The following is an 18,535-nucleotide window of genomic DNA, read 5'->3' as shown; positions in this document are numbered from 1 at the left end:
TAACTATTCTTTTGGTGGTGGGTATCACAACTAGACTGATATTCTCACCATTCTCCAAGCATCTTGTTAACGAAACCCATAGGTGACAAGGTGAGCTTTGAAATGATCAATTGTTCCATCAAATAATCTCTTGAACCGAAACACCCATTTGCATTCGATGATATTTAGCAGTGGTGGGGTGGCACAAGATGCCCAGTTCTCTATCGTAGAAGGCTATTAAATTCTGCAGCCATTCCTTCACTCCACTCAGAAAGTTTAGATGCTTGGGAGAAACATGTTGGTTTAGTGCAGTTGTCATAAATCGAAGCATGTTCCATTAGGTTGCGAGTGGATAAGAGAGACTTGGCTTCTGGGTCTCATCTTTTGATTGAGTAACCATCGTGTGAGTATTGCTTGTAGTAGGTTGGGAAATAAAAGAAAGTGGGATAAGATAAAAAAAAACAAAATCATTAAAGGAGGCGGAGGAAGGGGATATGCCCAAAACCTTTGCAATGAAGACACTGTGTTCCTGATCGATTACTAGGTGCTCGTTGTTGAGTCGATTGTGTTGTCGTCTGTAACCTTGTGATAGGTTGATGCGGTAGAGTAGGAGTCGATGGTGTAGTGGCCCGAATAGGTACTGGGGTTGTCATGTGAGGCCCCGTGCTATTATTCCCAAAGGAATTTGGTCGTGGACCACCTCTCTTTCTTCAACTAGTACATCTTTTGTTTGAACGTCTGATACACTAAAGAAGGACTGGATCTTTAGGTATCTTGAATGGATAGCATGAGACCACTAATGTAGCGTGAGACGAGTTGTTGCTCAGTTTCTAGCAAATTGTTTCTATCAACTAACATGTGAAACTCCTACTTGTACTAGCAATAGTGCGATTCCCTTGATTGAGTTTGTGAAGCCTTTGATATAGGGTTTGCTCATAGTTGAAGGGCACAAACTCCCGTTTCATCTCGCGTCTCAAATCCTCCCAGGTGGTGACAGGTGGATCACCCAGATACTGACGTTAGCTCTTGAATGCTGGCCACCAAGAGACAAGTCGTCCCCTGAAGCGAAGGGCGAGGAGTGGAGCTAACTTGTCGACCCGATAGCTTTTATCTTAAGGATAGAATCAACATTGGAACTCCAGTCAAGGAGTTCATCTGGTCATGGCTGCCATGGAACTTTGGTATCTCTAATTTGATACTCGAATCCCGTGAGAGTTGTCATGCGAAGGGTGAGGGGGTTGCTCGATGTACCATACGTCTAGGTGGTGGTCGCCTCAGCGTTCTTGAATCCAACTCTAAGGGATCAACTCCTTCAAAATCAATCACAAGTGGGGCTCGATTCATGCTAAACGCCTCAACTTGTTGAGTCAAATCATCAAGTCGTTGGAGCATTTGTGCAAGGAGTTGTTGTTGATCGAGGCCTCTCAATGGGTCTTGAGTAGTCTTAAAGTTTTGTTTGGCTTCCAGTGCACGACGTGGCAGACTAGTGGCACTCCCTTTTAATCACGTCTCAAAAGATGACAAGAAAGATGGAATTCCTTGTTCTAGCTCTGATACCAGATGATTGGAGGCAACCTAGTAGTGAATGTCATGGTATTGGGAGGCAAGGATGAGCGTTTAAGAAGGGAAAATAAGTGGTGGTTTAAGGAGGTATTGTAAAGGGTTTGGGTTTGGTGAGGGCTAGGTACAGAAATGATAGTGGTGAGAAGGGAAGTAATTAAATTTGGTTTGGCAAAGGGAGAAGGAACTGAAGGCATGGTTGGGATTTTCAAGAGGGAGAAGATGGAGGATAAGGGTGGCAGTTTGTACTAACTTGGTGATGGTATCGAGGTGGTGGAACGATGTTGAAGCAGAGAAGTGGCTGCTTATTGGAGGATACTCTTGCAAAGAACAAGAATGAAAAACTAATGCAGGTAGAGAAGCTACACTATGGAAGCTTGCAGTTCCTTCCTTCAAAGCAGAGAAGATAAAAGAGGAGATCTTCATTGAGATGATCTTAACTCAAAGTGGGATGATCTTCATTGAGATTTATGTCTTTTTTATAGAGGTGGAACCTCTTTACAACAATAAATGAGCCTAGATACAAGCCCAGAGACAAAAATAAAGTTTTCTTACATCGTAGGATTAGTCATGCACATAGAGCTTATTCAGCTAGGAGATATGACATTCTGGTTCTTTGCACACCTAAAAATTCCTGATTGGGGTTGGGATTGTACATCTCGTACCTGTATACAACCAGCATCAGACCTACCTCCAATTACCCATTGGGGTGGCTTATCTTGGTCACTAGGCTAGTGGGCCCTAAGCAAGTAGATTGGGTGCGGTGAATGGTTCATGAACTTAACGGATCACTTTACCGAATAGCCTGTGAACGAGGATACGTATAAGGTTATTCTGTTAGTCAGGACCCTTTAATATGTCCTTGAACCTGAGGGTCGTTTTGGTCACTAGGCTAGTGGGCCCTAAGCAAGTAGATTGGGTGCGGTGAATGGTTCATGAACTTAACGGATCACTTTACCGAATAGCCTGTGAACGAGGATACGTATAAGGTTATTCTGTTAGTCAGGACCCTTTAATATGTCCTTGAACCTGAGGGTCGTTTTGGTCTGTGGGTGTGCCTTATGGTCTATGGTTGTGCCATGCGGCCCACTGCAATCTCATCCAAGTCCTAGATTACTTACAATTAGTGCTGGGTCATCGGGTAACCCAAGGGGATCAATAGTTATGCCCAATATGGAATCCTCCACCGCTCTTGTAGACGAAATTCATTTACGGTTTCAATCTCAGCGAGGGCTTTAAATAATGGATGGTCAGCGGGTTTGATAAATTGTTTATCAAAATGTTTTCTAAAAAGCAATGGTTATTTTCAAAGGTTTGCAAATGCATTTGCAGGCTAGAGCTGATTGATTGGACGGTATACCATTTAGTGGGCCTAGGGGAAATTAATGTCTACCCTCACAGGACTCAACTCAGTAAATGAGGATTGGAGGAAGGACGTACACATTGAATGTGATTAGCGGTATGTTGATATGATGGTCATCTTCAGGGTAATATTCTGGTGGGGGCCACTTGCCTAATGCGATCGTAGTTTCACTATTTGCATGAGATCGCAGTGGGGCCCACCGTGGGTCCTGCATGATCGACCATTAGATCCTTGCATTGATGCCACTCATGACTCGCTTGACCCATATGGATCGTGTGATGATGTGGATTCTGAAATCCATTTCCCGCACACTTTCTACTTGTTTAGGTTCCATCAGCTCGGTGAGTGAGATAAGCCACCCCAATGCGTGTATGGTGGCATGGTCTAATGCTGGTTGTGTGGAGGAAGAGATGTTCGCTCTCAACCCCAACTAAGAACTTCTAGGACTGTAAAGCACTGGAATATCACATCTCTTTGCCCGATAGGATCTATGAATCCATGGGCATGACATTCCTACTTATCTATCTAGCGACAAACATGTGTTTAATGAAATAAGCACATTACACACTCCATTGATTCACCCAGTTAAGTCATGAAATGAAACTTTGTTAATAAATTAGTGAGATCAATATATTAGAAGACTGGATTTTAGGGTACTAACTCTAACAATTATCTCATTGCTAAATTCACATGCAACAACCTAACACCAAGTCAAACCACGTGGATGACAAATGGAACCGTCACTGCCACTTGGCTATGCAACTGCATCACTCTTAATCATCAAATAAAGTATGTTTCGTACACAATTAAGCATCGATTAGATATTAGAAAAATTCCTCAAAAATTGTGTTATCTTGGAGAATGACTTTGGAATGGCACCATTTTAACATTTCTTTTCAAAATGGACTCGTATGGTGAAAAGGGCCAAGATGCCCTCTTCTTGTTTAATATTTACTGTTTTTCATCTCTACCACCGCTAGAGGCGATCCCTACAACTCGAAAGAGGAGGAGGAAAAAGAAAAGAGGAGAAAGATGAAGGAAAAAAGAGGAAGAGGAGGAAGAACAGGAAGAGGAAGAAAAGATGTGGAAGAAGGAAAAAAAGAATCGATGCCGCAAAGAATGTAAGATGCTGGAAAAATGGAAAAGAAGAGAAAGAAGATGGAAGAAAGAAGAACCGATGGCAGAGAAAAGGAAGACGTTGGAAAAAATGAAAAAAAGAGAGGAAGAAGAAGTATGAAGATTTCAGTTCAACTTAGTGAGATTTGGGTTTGACTGGCTAAATTTTGAAATTAACCTAGTTGAACCCAAATTCACCGGCCAGTCGAACTTAAATTGGTCTAGTTGAACCTACATTTCGAAAAAGAAAAACCCACACTGGAAAAAGTTGAAGATGTTGGAAAAAATGAAAAAAACAATGAATTTGGGTTCGACGAATTTGGATTCAACTTGGCGAATTTGGGTTTGACCAGGTTAACTTTGAAATTTACTTAGTCGAATCAAAAGTGACCTAGTTGAACCTAAATCTCACTGTGTCGACCCCAAATCTTTGGACGTCTTCATCCTCGTTTTGTTATCATTTTTCCGGCTGTCTTCCATTTTTTCGGCGTCAATTATTCTTTCTTCCTGCTTCTTTTCCATTTTTCCGACATCTTTTATTTTTTCGACGTGGATTCTTTTTTAGTTTCTTTTTCCTCTTCCTCTTCTTTTACTTACTCTTCATATTCCTCTTTCGAGTTGTAGGGATGGTCTCCGGAAATAATGGGGATAAAAAATAGTAAATATTTAAAAAAAAAATAAGAAGAGGGCATTTTGGTCCGTTTCATCAAACAACACCATTTTGACGAAAAATGTCATAATTATGCCATTACGAAGTTGTTTCTCCAAGATAACACAATTTTCGTGGAACTTTCCTATGATATTTAAGAATAAAAGATGTCATCTAAACTACTCTAATAATACAAATCATTTTAGATTTTAGAAACTTTTCACTTTTTTAAGCTTTAATGTCACGTCTGGCAACAATGAAATTTTTTTCTTGGAATAATAGTTTGGCTGGTGGTAGGAGAGGGTTGAGGATGGTGGGAGAAAATGAGATTTGAGAGTAGGGGTGTAAATGAGCCGAGCTTGGTCTAGCTCGGCTCGGCTCGTTAAGGGCAAAAGTTGGGCTTGGCTTGGGCTCGGGCTCGGGCTCGGGCTCGAACCAGGCTCGAGCTCGGCTCGGCACGGCCAGGCTCGCGAGCAGCGCGAGCCTACCGTAATGAGCTTTTTAGTGGACCTGGAATCAGTCTGATCTGTTTAATTTTTTTCCATAAATTGGAGCTCAATAATCAGTTTTGGACTCACAAATGGTTTTCAAAATTCAACAAACAATGACTCAATGAGATATTTCATATTTAGGATGTCTTTTGATTAGAATCATACAATTATACAAAAAGACAAAATCCTGAATAAAGACAAAATCCCAAATTGATTTTGATACTTTAGTGGAAAATCAGAAACTTTTTTTAATGTTTGGTCCCACTTGGAAAGCCAATGGAAAGTTGGAAACATCTTAATTAAATTAGAAATTTCTCAAATTACTAAACTAATAGTACAATATAGTAATATCTAATTATCTATGGTTTTAGACTTTTAGCCCTAAACGAGCTTTTACGAGCCGAGCCGAGCCGAGCCAGGCCTAACTCGGGCTCGGCTCGTTAAGCTTAACGAGCCGGCTTGGCTCGGCTTGTTAAGGATTTGAGCCGAGCTTGAGCCGAGCCTTTAACGAGCCGAGCCCGAGCCAAAATTGACACCCTTATTTGAGAGATAATGAGTGAAGAGAGGTTTAAAGGTGGCTAAAAAGGGGAAAAAACAAATTACATTTAAAGTGGAGTTTTTTTACCTTTTGTTTTTGAACTTTTTATCGAAGTCTCTCTCTCTCTCACGTCACTCTTTCTTACGTACTCTCACTCACGTCACTCTTCCTTACGTACTCACATTGTCTTTGGTTTCTCTTCTCCCTGCTTAGTCTATTATATATTCCCCGGTATTTAATAGATCAAACGATGTTTCTTCTTCAGAATGATGCTTTTTTGACTGACGAACAAATGTTTATCTAGATTTTGTCATTACATCCATTCGTGGAATAAGTGATGACCAAATGGTTCTTAGTCAGATAACCTTTGGGCTTAGTTTGGGGGCTTTATTGAATCGTCGTGGTCGGCAATATTAGTGGATCCAAATGGGCCCTTAAGTATTTATCAAAATCAAGAAAAGGGAGCAGAAAGTAGTGCTGAGTTTACGTCCTCTAACCTTTTAGAGACTACGTATTGGTTTTTTTATGCCTAGCTTGTTGACTAAAGGGACGTTGTGTCCGAAGTTTTCTGCCTTCTCGACAAAACTTGCCTGTCACTTACATACCAATAAAAAGAACAAGGAAAAAGGAGACTTTTGGGCACATATATGTATATCTCACAAAACTCAAAATCCCCAAGGAAAGTCTAAGTCTAAAACGAGAACAAAACGGTGAGTAATATTTGGCGTGGTGCGACTTAAAGTTTTGGGTCATTCTCAAAGAGCCTAACTTGTTGAGCTGTTTGATCCACAGATTTTCAAATAGAGAAGCTAAAGATAATAAGAGATATGTTTCATCACTCAATTTATTTGAGCCACCACCTTCATTCTATATCTCAACTCAACTAACCCTTTGTCCTAAACTCGTTGGGGTCGGCTAATGAATTCTTTAGAAATTTTCATGAAGAAGGTGATTCCATTTATCCTATATCTCTCTACCTAAATATGTGGATGTTGATTCCATTTACAAGCTTGATAGCTGTGACTCCTCATTGCCTGCCTTAAATACAGTACTAAAACTTGAGTGAACTTGAAAACTTGCATCAATTGATTCAACTTGCTAGAGGAACAAGTGGACTCAGTAACAATCCATGAATTAAACTAAAAATGTAAACTAACTCAATGGAAGATGAAAAGCAACTAATTAACATTTTGGATCCATTTGGTTGGCCCAAAATCTCTTTTTTATGAAAAAAATAAAGTAAAAAGACAATTTTTCCTTTTCCTAATGTTGTTTGGTTGGTTGCCATTTACTGTTCAGGTGACAAACCTTGTTGGCTGCAAATTTTCCAAATGGAAGCCATTTTTCACTGTTTGACTTTCCTCTAAAATCAGGAGAAAAAGGAAAGTAAAGAAATGGGAATATATTTTCCTTTCCTTGTGCTATATATACAACGTACATCCAAAGGTACCCTTAGGCTCCTGGTTGTTTTCCCACCATGGACAAAGGAGCTAGGAAATGGACATAATGTGGCATCTAAGTGAAAGTATGTGGATTGAAACTGTAGTGTAATGTATGTTGTTTGGCTGTCAAGAGAAAGTGAAGGAAAATTAGATGACAGTGATTTTGGTTTTGGTTGGATGGAAAGCGAGAGTAGAGCAGCATAATTGTGGGATCCCATAGCCATTCAGTTATTGTGAGACCACCAGACGTTCTATATCCCATACCTAAATGCGGTGCCACTAAATAATGGGCTTCAACTACACTTGGGCCCACTGGATGGTCCATGTTCAAAATTTGAACCGGGCACAACATGTGGTTCCTTTTCAAGTTATTGCATGGTGATTCGGACCATCTTTTGGGATGGTCGAGACCGTTGATGTGATGAGTTATCACAAGAAAGCCAAACTAGGCCTCAGCCGTTACATCAAAGATCGAAAATAATCAATAGTTGAACCTTCACTAAAAAGATGCCATTTTCTAGTCAACTTTGATTAAAGTGTCTGGATCATTTCAATCAAATTCTGGATCAAGGGTAGGCATTGCATCTCTTAAACGCAATCGGATGGCCCACTAGATCAACCTATTTGGTCGGCGCACATGATGACACATGTATAGTGGGCCCTACCTTGACAATATTCCGGGATGTTTGTAGAAATGTCGGTGAATTCTCACAGTTAAAATTAATTAATTAATGACGTTTTTTCATTAAAAACGTTGGTAATTTATTTGCTTTAGTGATGCTCAATGAACGTCAGTATACGCATTCGGCGTATTTTTTGCACGGGACTAGTTAGTGGCGCGGGAATATCAATTCACCGTCCATAATTACGAATGTCGGTGTATATACAATATTAGGGACGTTTTTCTAACGAACGCCGGTGAAAACACATTTTCTTACAGTGTATTGATAGGTGTAGAGGAATTTACATCTATAAGATTTTTAATAGCTACAATCAAATTTACATTGTAAAGTATTCAATAGCAAAAGGGAAGTTTTCATTGAGGTTCTAATATAAATAAGCGCAGGGTTACCTAAGTTTTCACTTTTCAAGTTATATATCATATAGATAAGATTATTTTACTTTAATCCTATATTTGCGAATCGGACATTAAGGCCTCTTTAATTTGGAATCCAACTCACTATATCATTTCTAAACCTAATACAACAAATTTTGCATATAATCATATCCAACTTCAAAATCATTTTCCTAAAAGATTATATGCAAATAACTTTTAGAAGTATCATATGCAATCAACTTTTAGCCAAAGATGCCTTTAAGCTTAGTATTTGGCAAAGCTTAGGTCTGGCTGAACTAGCTTATTTAATATAGAAATAGAAAAGGTATATAAATGAAAATTTTCAACAATTCGACCGGGCAATAAGAAGTTGATGCAGCACGAGCGTGCTATCGATAACGGCAATGATGTTTTGATAAAAAAAAAAAAAATACGAAAGGAAATAGTGGTGCAAAAAATCTTTACCCACGTTGGAGGGAAACTCCAAGAAAGAAGTGCAAAAACAAATTTTCTCCGGCAGAACTAGAACACACTTTCATTCCATTCCCAAAAGCCTCTTCTATTATTATATTCATCCACATATACAGGGGAGAGAGAAAGAGAGAGAGAGAGAGTTTCCCCTAGTTACAAATAGCAAATTAGAAAGAAAAAGCAACAAAATAGAATCCACATCCGTTAATAGGAGTGGCACTCCTTTTACAATTTGAATTAAAGAAAGAACATGGGCATAAAGGCAACTTGCTATTTTGGATGAGGTGTAAAGGGCAATTGCTAAATTCGAATAAGGCATGTCCAGCCCATCATTCTAATACGGCTAGTGTACTTGCTATTGCAATACCTCTCAAATGGCATGTTGTCTATTTTACAAAGCATAAAAATAGTAAGTTGCCTTGTATGCCTTGCTATCTTCTCCTCTTGACCGATTCTATTGAGTAATAATAGCCAGATTAGAGGAAAATTATAAAGGACATGCCAAATTAGAAGAAAAGCTAAACTTAGAATTGCTTGTGGGCCGGACCAAGTTGTCATATGCTCCTGCATCAGTGGCTCCCTCTAGAGAGAAACTAGACCTCGAGTTTAATTCGGTGTTGTTGACTATCTCGGGAGTAATGATCACGATAGCTGCAACAGATTTATCTTTGGCTCCGACTTCGAACTGAAGTCATTTCCAACGATTCAGATACTTCCACTGTGCTATTAATTTGACACTTTTGGATGGACAGTGGACCTTGATTCGGCTAGAAACCAAGCTCTCTCTATATGCTCGTCCAACCGGAATAGTGGAGGCAAAAAGAAGCCCTCTCTACTCTCAAAATTATGGGCCGGATAATCATCGAGTTTGAGCCAATCTTCATCCTTCACGTGATACATTTGCACGTCTACCGGCACTCTGAGTCTTGCAAGTGTGGCATCAAGGCCTCGAACTCTGACTGTTGCAAGTGTGGCATCAAAACCTCGAACTTCCACTTAAGGTCTCTTAAAGCTCCCTCCATTTCCAGGCACAACTCCCTTTCTTCATGTAATTGGTGTGTCAAATTTTGTACTTGACATTCCAATTTGCTATTGATGATCTTTAGATCTTTCATTGGTAGATTTTGATGCTCACGAGAAATATGCCGAGTGATTTGATTCCTCCAGGCTTGGTGAATGACATATGTAGCTCATTTGATTTGCAAGTAATATTAACGGGCAATTTTCCGACGAACCCAACTTTGAATAATAGTCGCGGAAGGAACGTGACTTTGGTATCCCCTCGTAGCCCGGTACATTCGCCATGTCTTTTGAATGCATGCGACTTTCTTTCTAGCAAAGTCCTTGGCGTTTTTGGCTTTTTGCTTACGCATTTTTCTACCATGAAAATCTATGGCCTGTAATTACATTCCCGATGCAAACATTTTCAAGAAACAACCACGTACCTCCTCTGAATTATCGAATGGTGGTTTTATCAATTTGCGTTGCTCTTATTCCATGAGTATCCATAAAGATTTGGCGTGATTGGCTACATTCTACTTGGGAGACAGAATAAAACTTTCTGGCTCACAACACCTCGACAGCCTCGATCCAACTAGTGCACTCGCACTCACCATCGCCATAGAGGATAGGAATTTCACCCAGTTGCAATTGCTCCATAGATATTGAACTCCCGCAGAGCCTAGATCTGATACCAATTGACACAAGATGGGCGTGCAATCGATAACGACGATGATTATCTGATAAAAAAATACGACAGATAATTGTGGTGCTAAAAAGCTAAAACACACTGGAAGGAAACTCCAAGAAAGAAGTGTAAAAACACATTTTCTCCACAGGAACTAAAACACACTTTCATTCAATTCCCAGAAGCCTCTTCTATTATTGTATTCATCCATATATATAGGAGAGAGAGTTTCCCCTAATTACAAATATCAAATTAGAAAGAAAAAGCAACAAAATAGAATCCACATCCGTTAATAGGAGTGGCACTCCGTTTACAATTTGAATTAAAGAAAGAACATGGGCATCAAGGCAAATTGTTATTTTGGATGAGGTGTAGAAGGAAATTGCTAAATTTTAATAAGGCATGTCCAGCCCAGCATTCTAATAAGGCTAGTGTACTTGCTATTGCAATACCTCTCAAATGGGAAGTTGTTTATTTTACGAAAGCATAAAAATAGTAAGTTGCCTTGGATGCCTTGCTATCTTCTCCTCTTGACCGATTCTAATGTGTAATAGCCAGATTAGAGGAAGAGTATAAAAGACATGCCAAATTAGAAGGAAAGCTAAACTTGGCATTGCTTGTGGGCCCGGACCAAGTTTTCATATGCTTCTGCATCAGAAGCTATTTGTCTTCTTTGTTTAGGATAGCAACAAATTCAGCAATCTTCTTATCTGAACTCCCACCTTCATCCACAGCCTCTATAGCTAACTCCCTCCATTTACTAGCATTTCTCTTAAACTCTTCCCTATTTTCACCTTCCATTACTTCCTTTATACTCAACTCCACTTCTTCTCTTCTCACTATGCCCTTCTGATCCAACTTTGCTCTCACTCCCACCCTCCACACCTCCTCCACATACTTGGCATTAGTGGGCTGGTCTGTCCACTGTGGCATAGCCACCAAGGGCACTCCCAAGCTCAATGCCTCCAATGTAGAGTTCCACCCACAATGTGTCAGAAAGCATCCCACTGCTTTGTGAGCTAACACTTCCAATTGGGGGCACCAGTTCACCACCAAACCCTTTTCTCTTGTCTCCTCTACAAAGTTGTTTGGGAGTTTATTTTCCTCTGCCCCTCTCACCACCCACAAGAAGTAGTTGTTACTCCCATTCAGTCCCCATGCTAGTTCCTCCATTTGCTCCGGTCCCAACGCTGCAATGCTCCCAAACGACACATAGACAACCGATGCATTTGGCCTCGCATCTAGCCACTTCATACATGTGCCGGTATTTGGGTTCCACAAATTGAGACCATACGCGTTGTCCCCGTTGACCTTCTTGTCTAGGTACATGGATGGCACAGTTGGTCCAATTGTCTTCACAGGAAACCGCTCCTCCATCCAGGACACCACCTTGTTAGAATTCCGGACATGATAAATGTGTTAATAAAGATAAAGACCAAGATCAAGCAAGAGCTTAAAAAAATTATCGCGATATAACATATTAAAATGATCTTGATTTGATAATTTAAATGACATATATATCTTTTGAAGTTTAGAAAAAAGATCTTACAATATATATATGAGAATAGGGTTCCTGCTATGCAGCTAGCTTAGCTGCTAACGTTAGCGTAATACAAGGGTGGGACACATTGTTGGGCTGATCCTAAGCATTCATTTGAAAGACCCCATCATGGATTGAGTGTGTACCAAAAATCAGCTTCATCGGATCATTATAGGATGTCCATTTGTGGGGGTGAAAATGGACATATATTGTTTGTCAACTAATCTGCCCATTTTTTCACCCCACAAATGGACACCCTAAGATGATCCAATGGAGGAGATTTTTTGTGGACACCCTATCCATGAAAGGGCCTTCCAAATGAATGCTTTGGATCCCCCCAACAATGTAGGCCCACCTTGTTTTACATTAATGTTACCAGGTAAGCTTACCTGCTAACGTTAGCAGGAACCCTTTCCTCTCTCTCTCTCTCTATATATATATATATATATATATATATATATATATATATATAGAGGAAAGTGTTGGTGAGCTTAAGCTCACCGAACTTATGGTGAGCTTAAGCGCCCCAATCACATGGGTCCCACATTTTCTGTGGTGATCCAAACCATTCATTTGCAAGGCCCTATCATAGATAGGGTGTGTACCAAAAAAAAGCTCCATAGGATCATCCTAACCCCTCCATTTGTGGAGGACAAAAATGGGCAGATTTGTGGACAAATAATGTCTGTCCATTTTGACCTCTACAAATGTATGGGTTAGGATGATCCTATGGAGCTGATTTTTGGTACACACCCCATCTATGTAAGGGCCTTTCAAATGAATGCTTTGGATCATCCTAACAAAGTAGGCCCCAATGTGATTGGGCGCTTAAGGTCACCATAAGTTTAGTGAGCTTAAGCTCACCAATACTTTCCTCATATATATATATATATATATATATATATATATATATATATATATATATATATCTCAAGACATCTGGCAAATTGCACTAGATCCTACCCGACTATATTATTACTGTTTGAGAAGAAAAATCTAGAAATCCTTTTGAATTCTTATTAGGGAAAGGATTTGAAAGGGTTTCTTGTTACATACATGAGAAAATCTTTCTTGAAAATTGAAATTATTTCCGTTTTTGGTTTTTGATTTTTACAAAGAATTGAATTCCTTGTACCATGTCCTCCTAAGATCAATAAAACAAATAAATAAATGGAAATTATAAACCCACCCATATAACTAAACAAAATAGCCATGAAAACACTAAAGGGGTCGGCCATGGCACATCTTTTCTACATGTCACATCTTTTCTTGTCTTTCCCAGCCATCTCTTTTACGCAGACTGTGTTCAATGGTTCATAGCTTCCACCAACCTTCAATGAGTTGTACAAATGACTATGGGTTTGTACAAATGACTGGGTAGTTTCTAAATAAAAGAAATGAGAAGAAAGTACCAAAAGATTAATATAACAAAATATTTGCTGGTATATATTATCACCCATTTGTTTTGGTCTTTTCCACCCATTTCTTTTAGGCAGAATATTTTCAATTGTTCATACTTCCTCCCACCTTCAATGACTATACAAGCAACTGAATAATTTCTAAATTAAATAAACTACCAAAAGATAGGGTGTGTACCAAAAATCAGCTCAATAGGATCATCTTAATTTCAAAGGTGGAGGGGAAAATGGACAGACACTGTGTGTCCATGTTTCTGCCTATTTTTTCCCTCCACAAATGGCAGGGTGAGGACAGGGCTACTTTTGGTATACACCCTATCCATGGTACGGCCTTCCAAATGAATGCTTTGGACCACCCCAAAAAATGTGGGGCCACATGTGTTTTTTAGCTCGAGCTCAGATAAGATTATCTGAGCTCGAGCTCAAGAACACTTTCCTTATATATATATATATATATATATATATATATATATATATATATATATATATATATATATATATAGAGAGAGAGAGAGAGAGAGAGAGAGAGAGAGAGAGAGGGAGAGAGAGAGAGAGAGAGAGAGCCACATTTTTTGGGGGATCCAAACCATTCATTTGGAAGGCCCTTCCATGGATGTGGTGTGTACCATATAAGATCATCTTAACCCTATCAAAGTTGGAGGAGAAAAAGGACAGACACTATTTCTGCCCATTTTTTCCTTTCACATGTGGCAGGGTTTCGATGATCCCAAATGGTTGTTTTTTGGTACATATCCTATCCACGAAAGGGCCTTCCAAATGAATGCTTTGGATCCGCCAAAAAATGTGACCCCCACTATGGTTTGTGTAGCCACACACACACACACGCACACACACACACACACACACACACACACACACACACACACACACATATATATATATATATATATATAGGAAATGGTTTGTAAGTAGGTGCTTAGATAAGCTTATCTGAGCAGACCTAACAAACCATAGGGTGGCCCACATTTTGGGGGTGATCCTAAGCATTCATTTGGAAGGCCTCATCATGGATGGGGTGTGTACCAAAAATCAGCTCCATTGGATCATCTTAGGATGTCCATTTGTGGAGGGAAAAATGGACAGCTACTGTTTGTCCACAAATCTACTCATTTTTTCCCTCCACAAATGGAAGGGTTAGGATGATCAAATGGAGCTGATTTTTGGTACACCCCATCCATGATGGGGCCTTCCAAATGAATGCTTAGGATCACCCCCAAAATGTGGGCCCCCTATGGTTTGTGAGGTCTGCTCAGATAAGCTTATCTGAGCAGCTGCTAACAAACCATTTCCTCATATATATATATATATATATATATATATATATATATATATATATATATATATATATATATATATATGAGCGGCCCCTCATATAAGCTTATATAAGGTGACTGCTAAAAACATGGTGGCCCCACATTTTTGGGGTGATCCGAGCCGGTCATTTGATAGGCCCTGACGTAGATAGGGGGTGCCCAAAAAATCAGCTCCATAGGATCATCCCAACCCTACTAACTGCGGAGGTGAAAGAGGGGGAAATGGGTGGGTATAAATTTACCCACTTACCCGTCCATTTTCCCCTATGGAGCTGATTTTTTGGGCACCTCTTATCTATGTCAGGGCCTATCAAATGACCGGTTCGGATCACCCCAAAAATGTGGGCCCATCATGTTTTTAGCGGTCACCTCATATAAGCTTATATGAGGGGCCGCTCACAATCACTTTCCCCATATATATATATATATATATATATGGGGAAAGTGATTGTGAGCGGCCCCTCATATAAGCTTATATGAGGTGACCGCTAAAAACATGATGGGCCCACATTTTTGGGGTGATCCGAACCGGTCATTTGATAGGCCCTGACATAGATAAGAGGTGCCCAAAAAATCAGCTCCATAGGATCATCCCAACCCTTCGTACTGTGGAGGTGAAAGAGGGGAAAATGGACGGATAAGTGGGCAAATTTATACCCGCCCATTTTCCCCTCTTTCACCTCCGCAGTTTGAAGGGTTGGGATGATCCTATGGAGCTGATTTTTTGGGCACCCCCTATCTATGTCAGGGCCTATCAAATGACCGGTTCGGATCACCCAAAAAATGTGGGCCCACCATGTTTTTAGCGGTCACCTCATATAAGCTTATATGAGGGGCCGCTCACAATCACTTTCCCCTATATATATATATATATATATATATATATATAGACACACACACACACCAAATTATCTCTTCAAAATATTCAATACTCACCTCTCCCTCCAACCTGTCAAACGTGTTAACAAAGACCCAATCTGCTTTCTCTAAGTTAGAGAACTGGTTCAACAGAAGCTCCCGAAACGCCGGATAACTCCCCGGTGCCGAAACAAAAGACGGCAACTGAGAAACTTCAAACTCCATAACTCCGGGCACATAGATTGTTCCACTTTCCTGTGGAATTACACTAATTTTTCCCAGATACACATGGTAGTATATAACATTAATGGCACACAATTGAGTCAAGAAAGCTCCTGCAGGCAAGTTTAGCCTTTTTGCCACCTCTAGAGCCCAAGGAAGAAAGGCATCATAAATAACACAACTAAAGGGAAGAGTAGAACTATTTTGCTTCTCTATTAGCTCAGTTAAGGTTTTTGTTCCAAACTCTTTGAGACGTTCATGGTAGGTCTCAGTACTTTCTGATGATTCGAACCCGCCTTCGTCGAAACCGTCTGAGATAGTCTCAATGGCGACTAGGCCGGTTTTGGCTTTCATGGATTTGGTGAGGTAGATGGTGTTGGCAAGTGTGACTTTGATGCCTTTTGAAGCTAAGCGTTTAGCAAATTGGAGTAGTGGGTTTATGTGACCTTGGGCTGGATAGGGGACTACAAGAACATGGGGGGCTTTCTCTCTTTTCTCCTCCATCACTTGAACCCTAATTTTTGTTTTCCTTCTGTAGATTAGTACAGATCTTAGCACATGGATCTTGAAGGTTTGAGGGAGGAGTCACCTTTTATAGGACTAGAGATCTTTCCACATGGATCTTGAAGGTTAGAGCTGTAGTAGTCTTCTTTCAATGGTAATTAAATTGTTGGTGTAGTTTTCGTATTACCCACAACACATTTTGTTTCTTTTGTATCTAGATGACATCAGTACGCGCGTTATGAAGGTTTTATGGATGATGGTCAAGATAATGACTTTTCAAAGGAAAGATGACAAATGAACCACGTTTGTTCATCAGGAGTAGGACGTCCTTTTTAGTGGTTTTTTCTTTTAAGACTAATTGCCCAAAACAAAAAAGTTCGGTAGCCAAAACGATTGCAATATAAAGGATTGAACTATAAACGATTGCAGTATCTTTTAAGACCATCCGCATCTGGCAGCAGCCACCTCGTGAATGAAGACAAAATCTGCTGAAAAGTGAGATTGTTGGACTCAAAATAATGTTTAATATTTAGTCCAATAATCAGCGCACCACTAACAATTGGTTTTCATAATCGTGTCAAAGTGATTATCAATCTCCACATGTTTTGTATGACTATGAAAAAAGGGATTAGCCTTCTGTAGGTTGCTCAGAAGATGTCAAAAGAAACCCCTATAGCTGTCGAATATGAAAACCGAACACCCATAAAAGAGACATATCCACATGACATCGACAACCACATTCAGAAGATCTTATTACCACTACTCGATCAAGCAATAATGGGTTGCTTGCGTGACCTCCATAAAATAAGATCAAATAAGATCAAGGCTCCATAAAATGGGATTTGCTAGCTTCCATCACAGAAGGCATTTCGCGGATGCTCTGTTGCATGTCGTCAGACCAACCACACAAGCTCACTTTTCAGCAGCTTTTGTCTTCATTCATGTGGTGACTGGTCTAACACACAACAGACCATCCGCAAATTACTCTCTGCGATGGACTCTAGCAAATCCCCCTGTTAGGCCTAAAATCAGTAACAGATACGGCAGTGACTTAAGAGCTGAGCTGGAGGACCTGAGGAGCCGAAGTGAAGGAGCTGAAGTCCTACACAAGAGCACACGAGGTCAGAAGGCCAACCCGGAGTAGTTATTCTGGACAGGCCCTTCGACAGTCAAGTCAGTACGAGCAGGAGTGCAGAGCGAGTTTTTAAGAGTGGTAATTCAGACAGAAGTTATTACCCTTCGATCTGAGCCTTGAAAGGCCTTTTATAGAAGAGGGCCTGGAGTGGTTGGATTACCTACCCCAGGACAGGTGTCGGACCCTCTGTAGGTTTAGGTTCACCCACTATTCAGGCAATTACCAGATTACCCCTGCGCAGCAGTTGGGTTTTTGGTGGGCCCTCCCGGGGCCACGTGTCGACAGCTCATTGGTTGTTGTTTTTGTACCTCATCAGTTGCCCCCCAGTTCTCCAAGTCATTGTAGTGATTTGGGGAAGTGTGAGGGGTTGTATTCTTAAATGGTAGAATGAGCCAGTGTCCGGGATGGTTTGATGGAAAGTCTGTCCGGCTAAGCCGTCTGTCCGGCCTGGGAAATCTGTCAGGAAAATTTGTCCGGCTAGGCGGTGTGTCCGGCCTGGGAAATCTGTCCGGAAAATCTGTCCGGCTAGGCGGTGTGTCCGGCCTAGGAATTCTGTCCGGCGAATCCGTCTATTCGGCCTAGAAAATCTGTCCGGCTAGGCCGTGTGTCCGGCCTGGGAAATCTGTCCGGCTAAGCCGTCTGTCCGGCCTGGGAAATCTGTCCGGAAAATCTGTCCGGTTAGGCCGTGTGTCCGGCATAGGAAATCTGTCCGGCGAATCCATGTGTCCGGCCTAGAAAATCTGTTCGGCTAGGCCGTGTGTCCGGCCTGGGAAATCTGTCCGGCTAAGCCGTCTATCCTGCTTAGGCCGAGCAGATTCTTGTCGTTTAGCGAATGCGCCATATTCTGTCCACCTTGGGCCGGGCAGATTCTTGTCGTTTAGCGAATGCGTCATATTCTGTCCGGCTTGGGCCGGGTAAATTCTTGTCGTTTAGCGAATGCGCCATATTCTGTCCAGCATGGGCCGGGCAGATTCTTGTCGTTTAGCGAATGCGCCATATTCTGTCCGGCTTGGGCCGGGCAGATTTTTGTGTACGGTTTGGACCGGACACAACTACTCCAAAGGTATCCCGCGCTCAAGCAGTTTAAGTAACCTGACCGTGTTCCGACTACTGTACGCGCGTTTTCCACCTCGGCACGCGAGCCCTCCATAAATGAGAAACACGTGGCATC

The 18,535-nt window shown here is 40.9% G+C and overlaps 1 protein-coding gene and 1 long non-coding RNA gene across 2 annotated transcripts in view; one reads left to right on the top strand and one right to left on the bottom strand.

The window, feature by feature from the left end:
• LOC143858381 (uncharacterized) overlaps positions 1-18,535 on the top strand; it is a 77,803-nt gene that overhangs the window by 38,349 nt on the left and 20,919 nt on the right. The window lies entirely within an intron of this gene.
• LOC143858671 (UDP-glycosyltransferase 74F2-like) lies at positions 10,519-16,361 on the bottom strand. The gene is made up of 2 exons (XM_077369374.1): positions 15,582-16,361; positions 10,519-11,742 (listed from the first exon to the last, which is right to left on the bottom strand). The coding sequence occupies exons 1-2, from the start codon at positions 16,227-16,229 to the stop codon at positions 11,014-11,016; spliced, it is 1,377 nt and encodes a 458-aa protein (XP_077225489.1). The 5' UTR covers positions 16,230-16,361; the 3' UTR covers positions 10,519-11,013.

The sequence above is a fragment of the Tasmannia lanceolata genome, unplaced genomic scaffold (assembly GCF_043159265.1).
Source record: "Tasmannia lanceolata isolate RefF3 unplaced genomic scaffold, GAP_Taslan_0.1 ptg000026l, whole genome shotgun sequence".
NCBI lineage: Eukaryota > Viridiplantae > Streptophyta > Magnoliopsida > Canellales > Winteraceae > Tasmannia > Tasmannia lanceolata.
The sequence above is the reverse complement of the archived record's forward strand: the minus strand, read 5'-3'. Positions and strand labels throughout refer to the sequence as shown.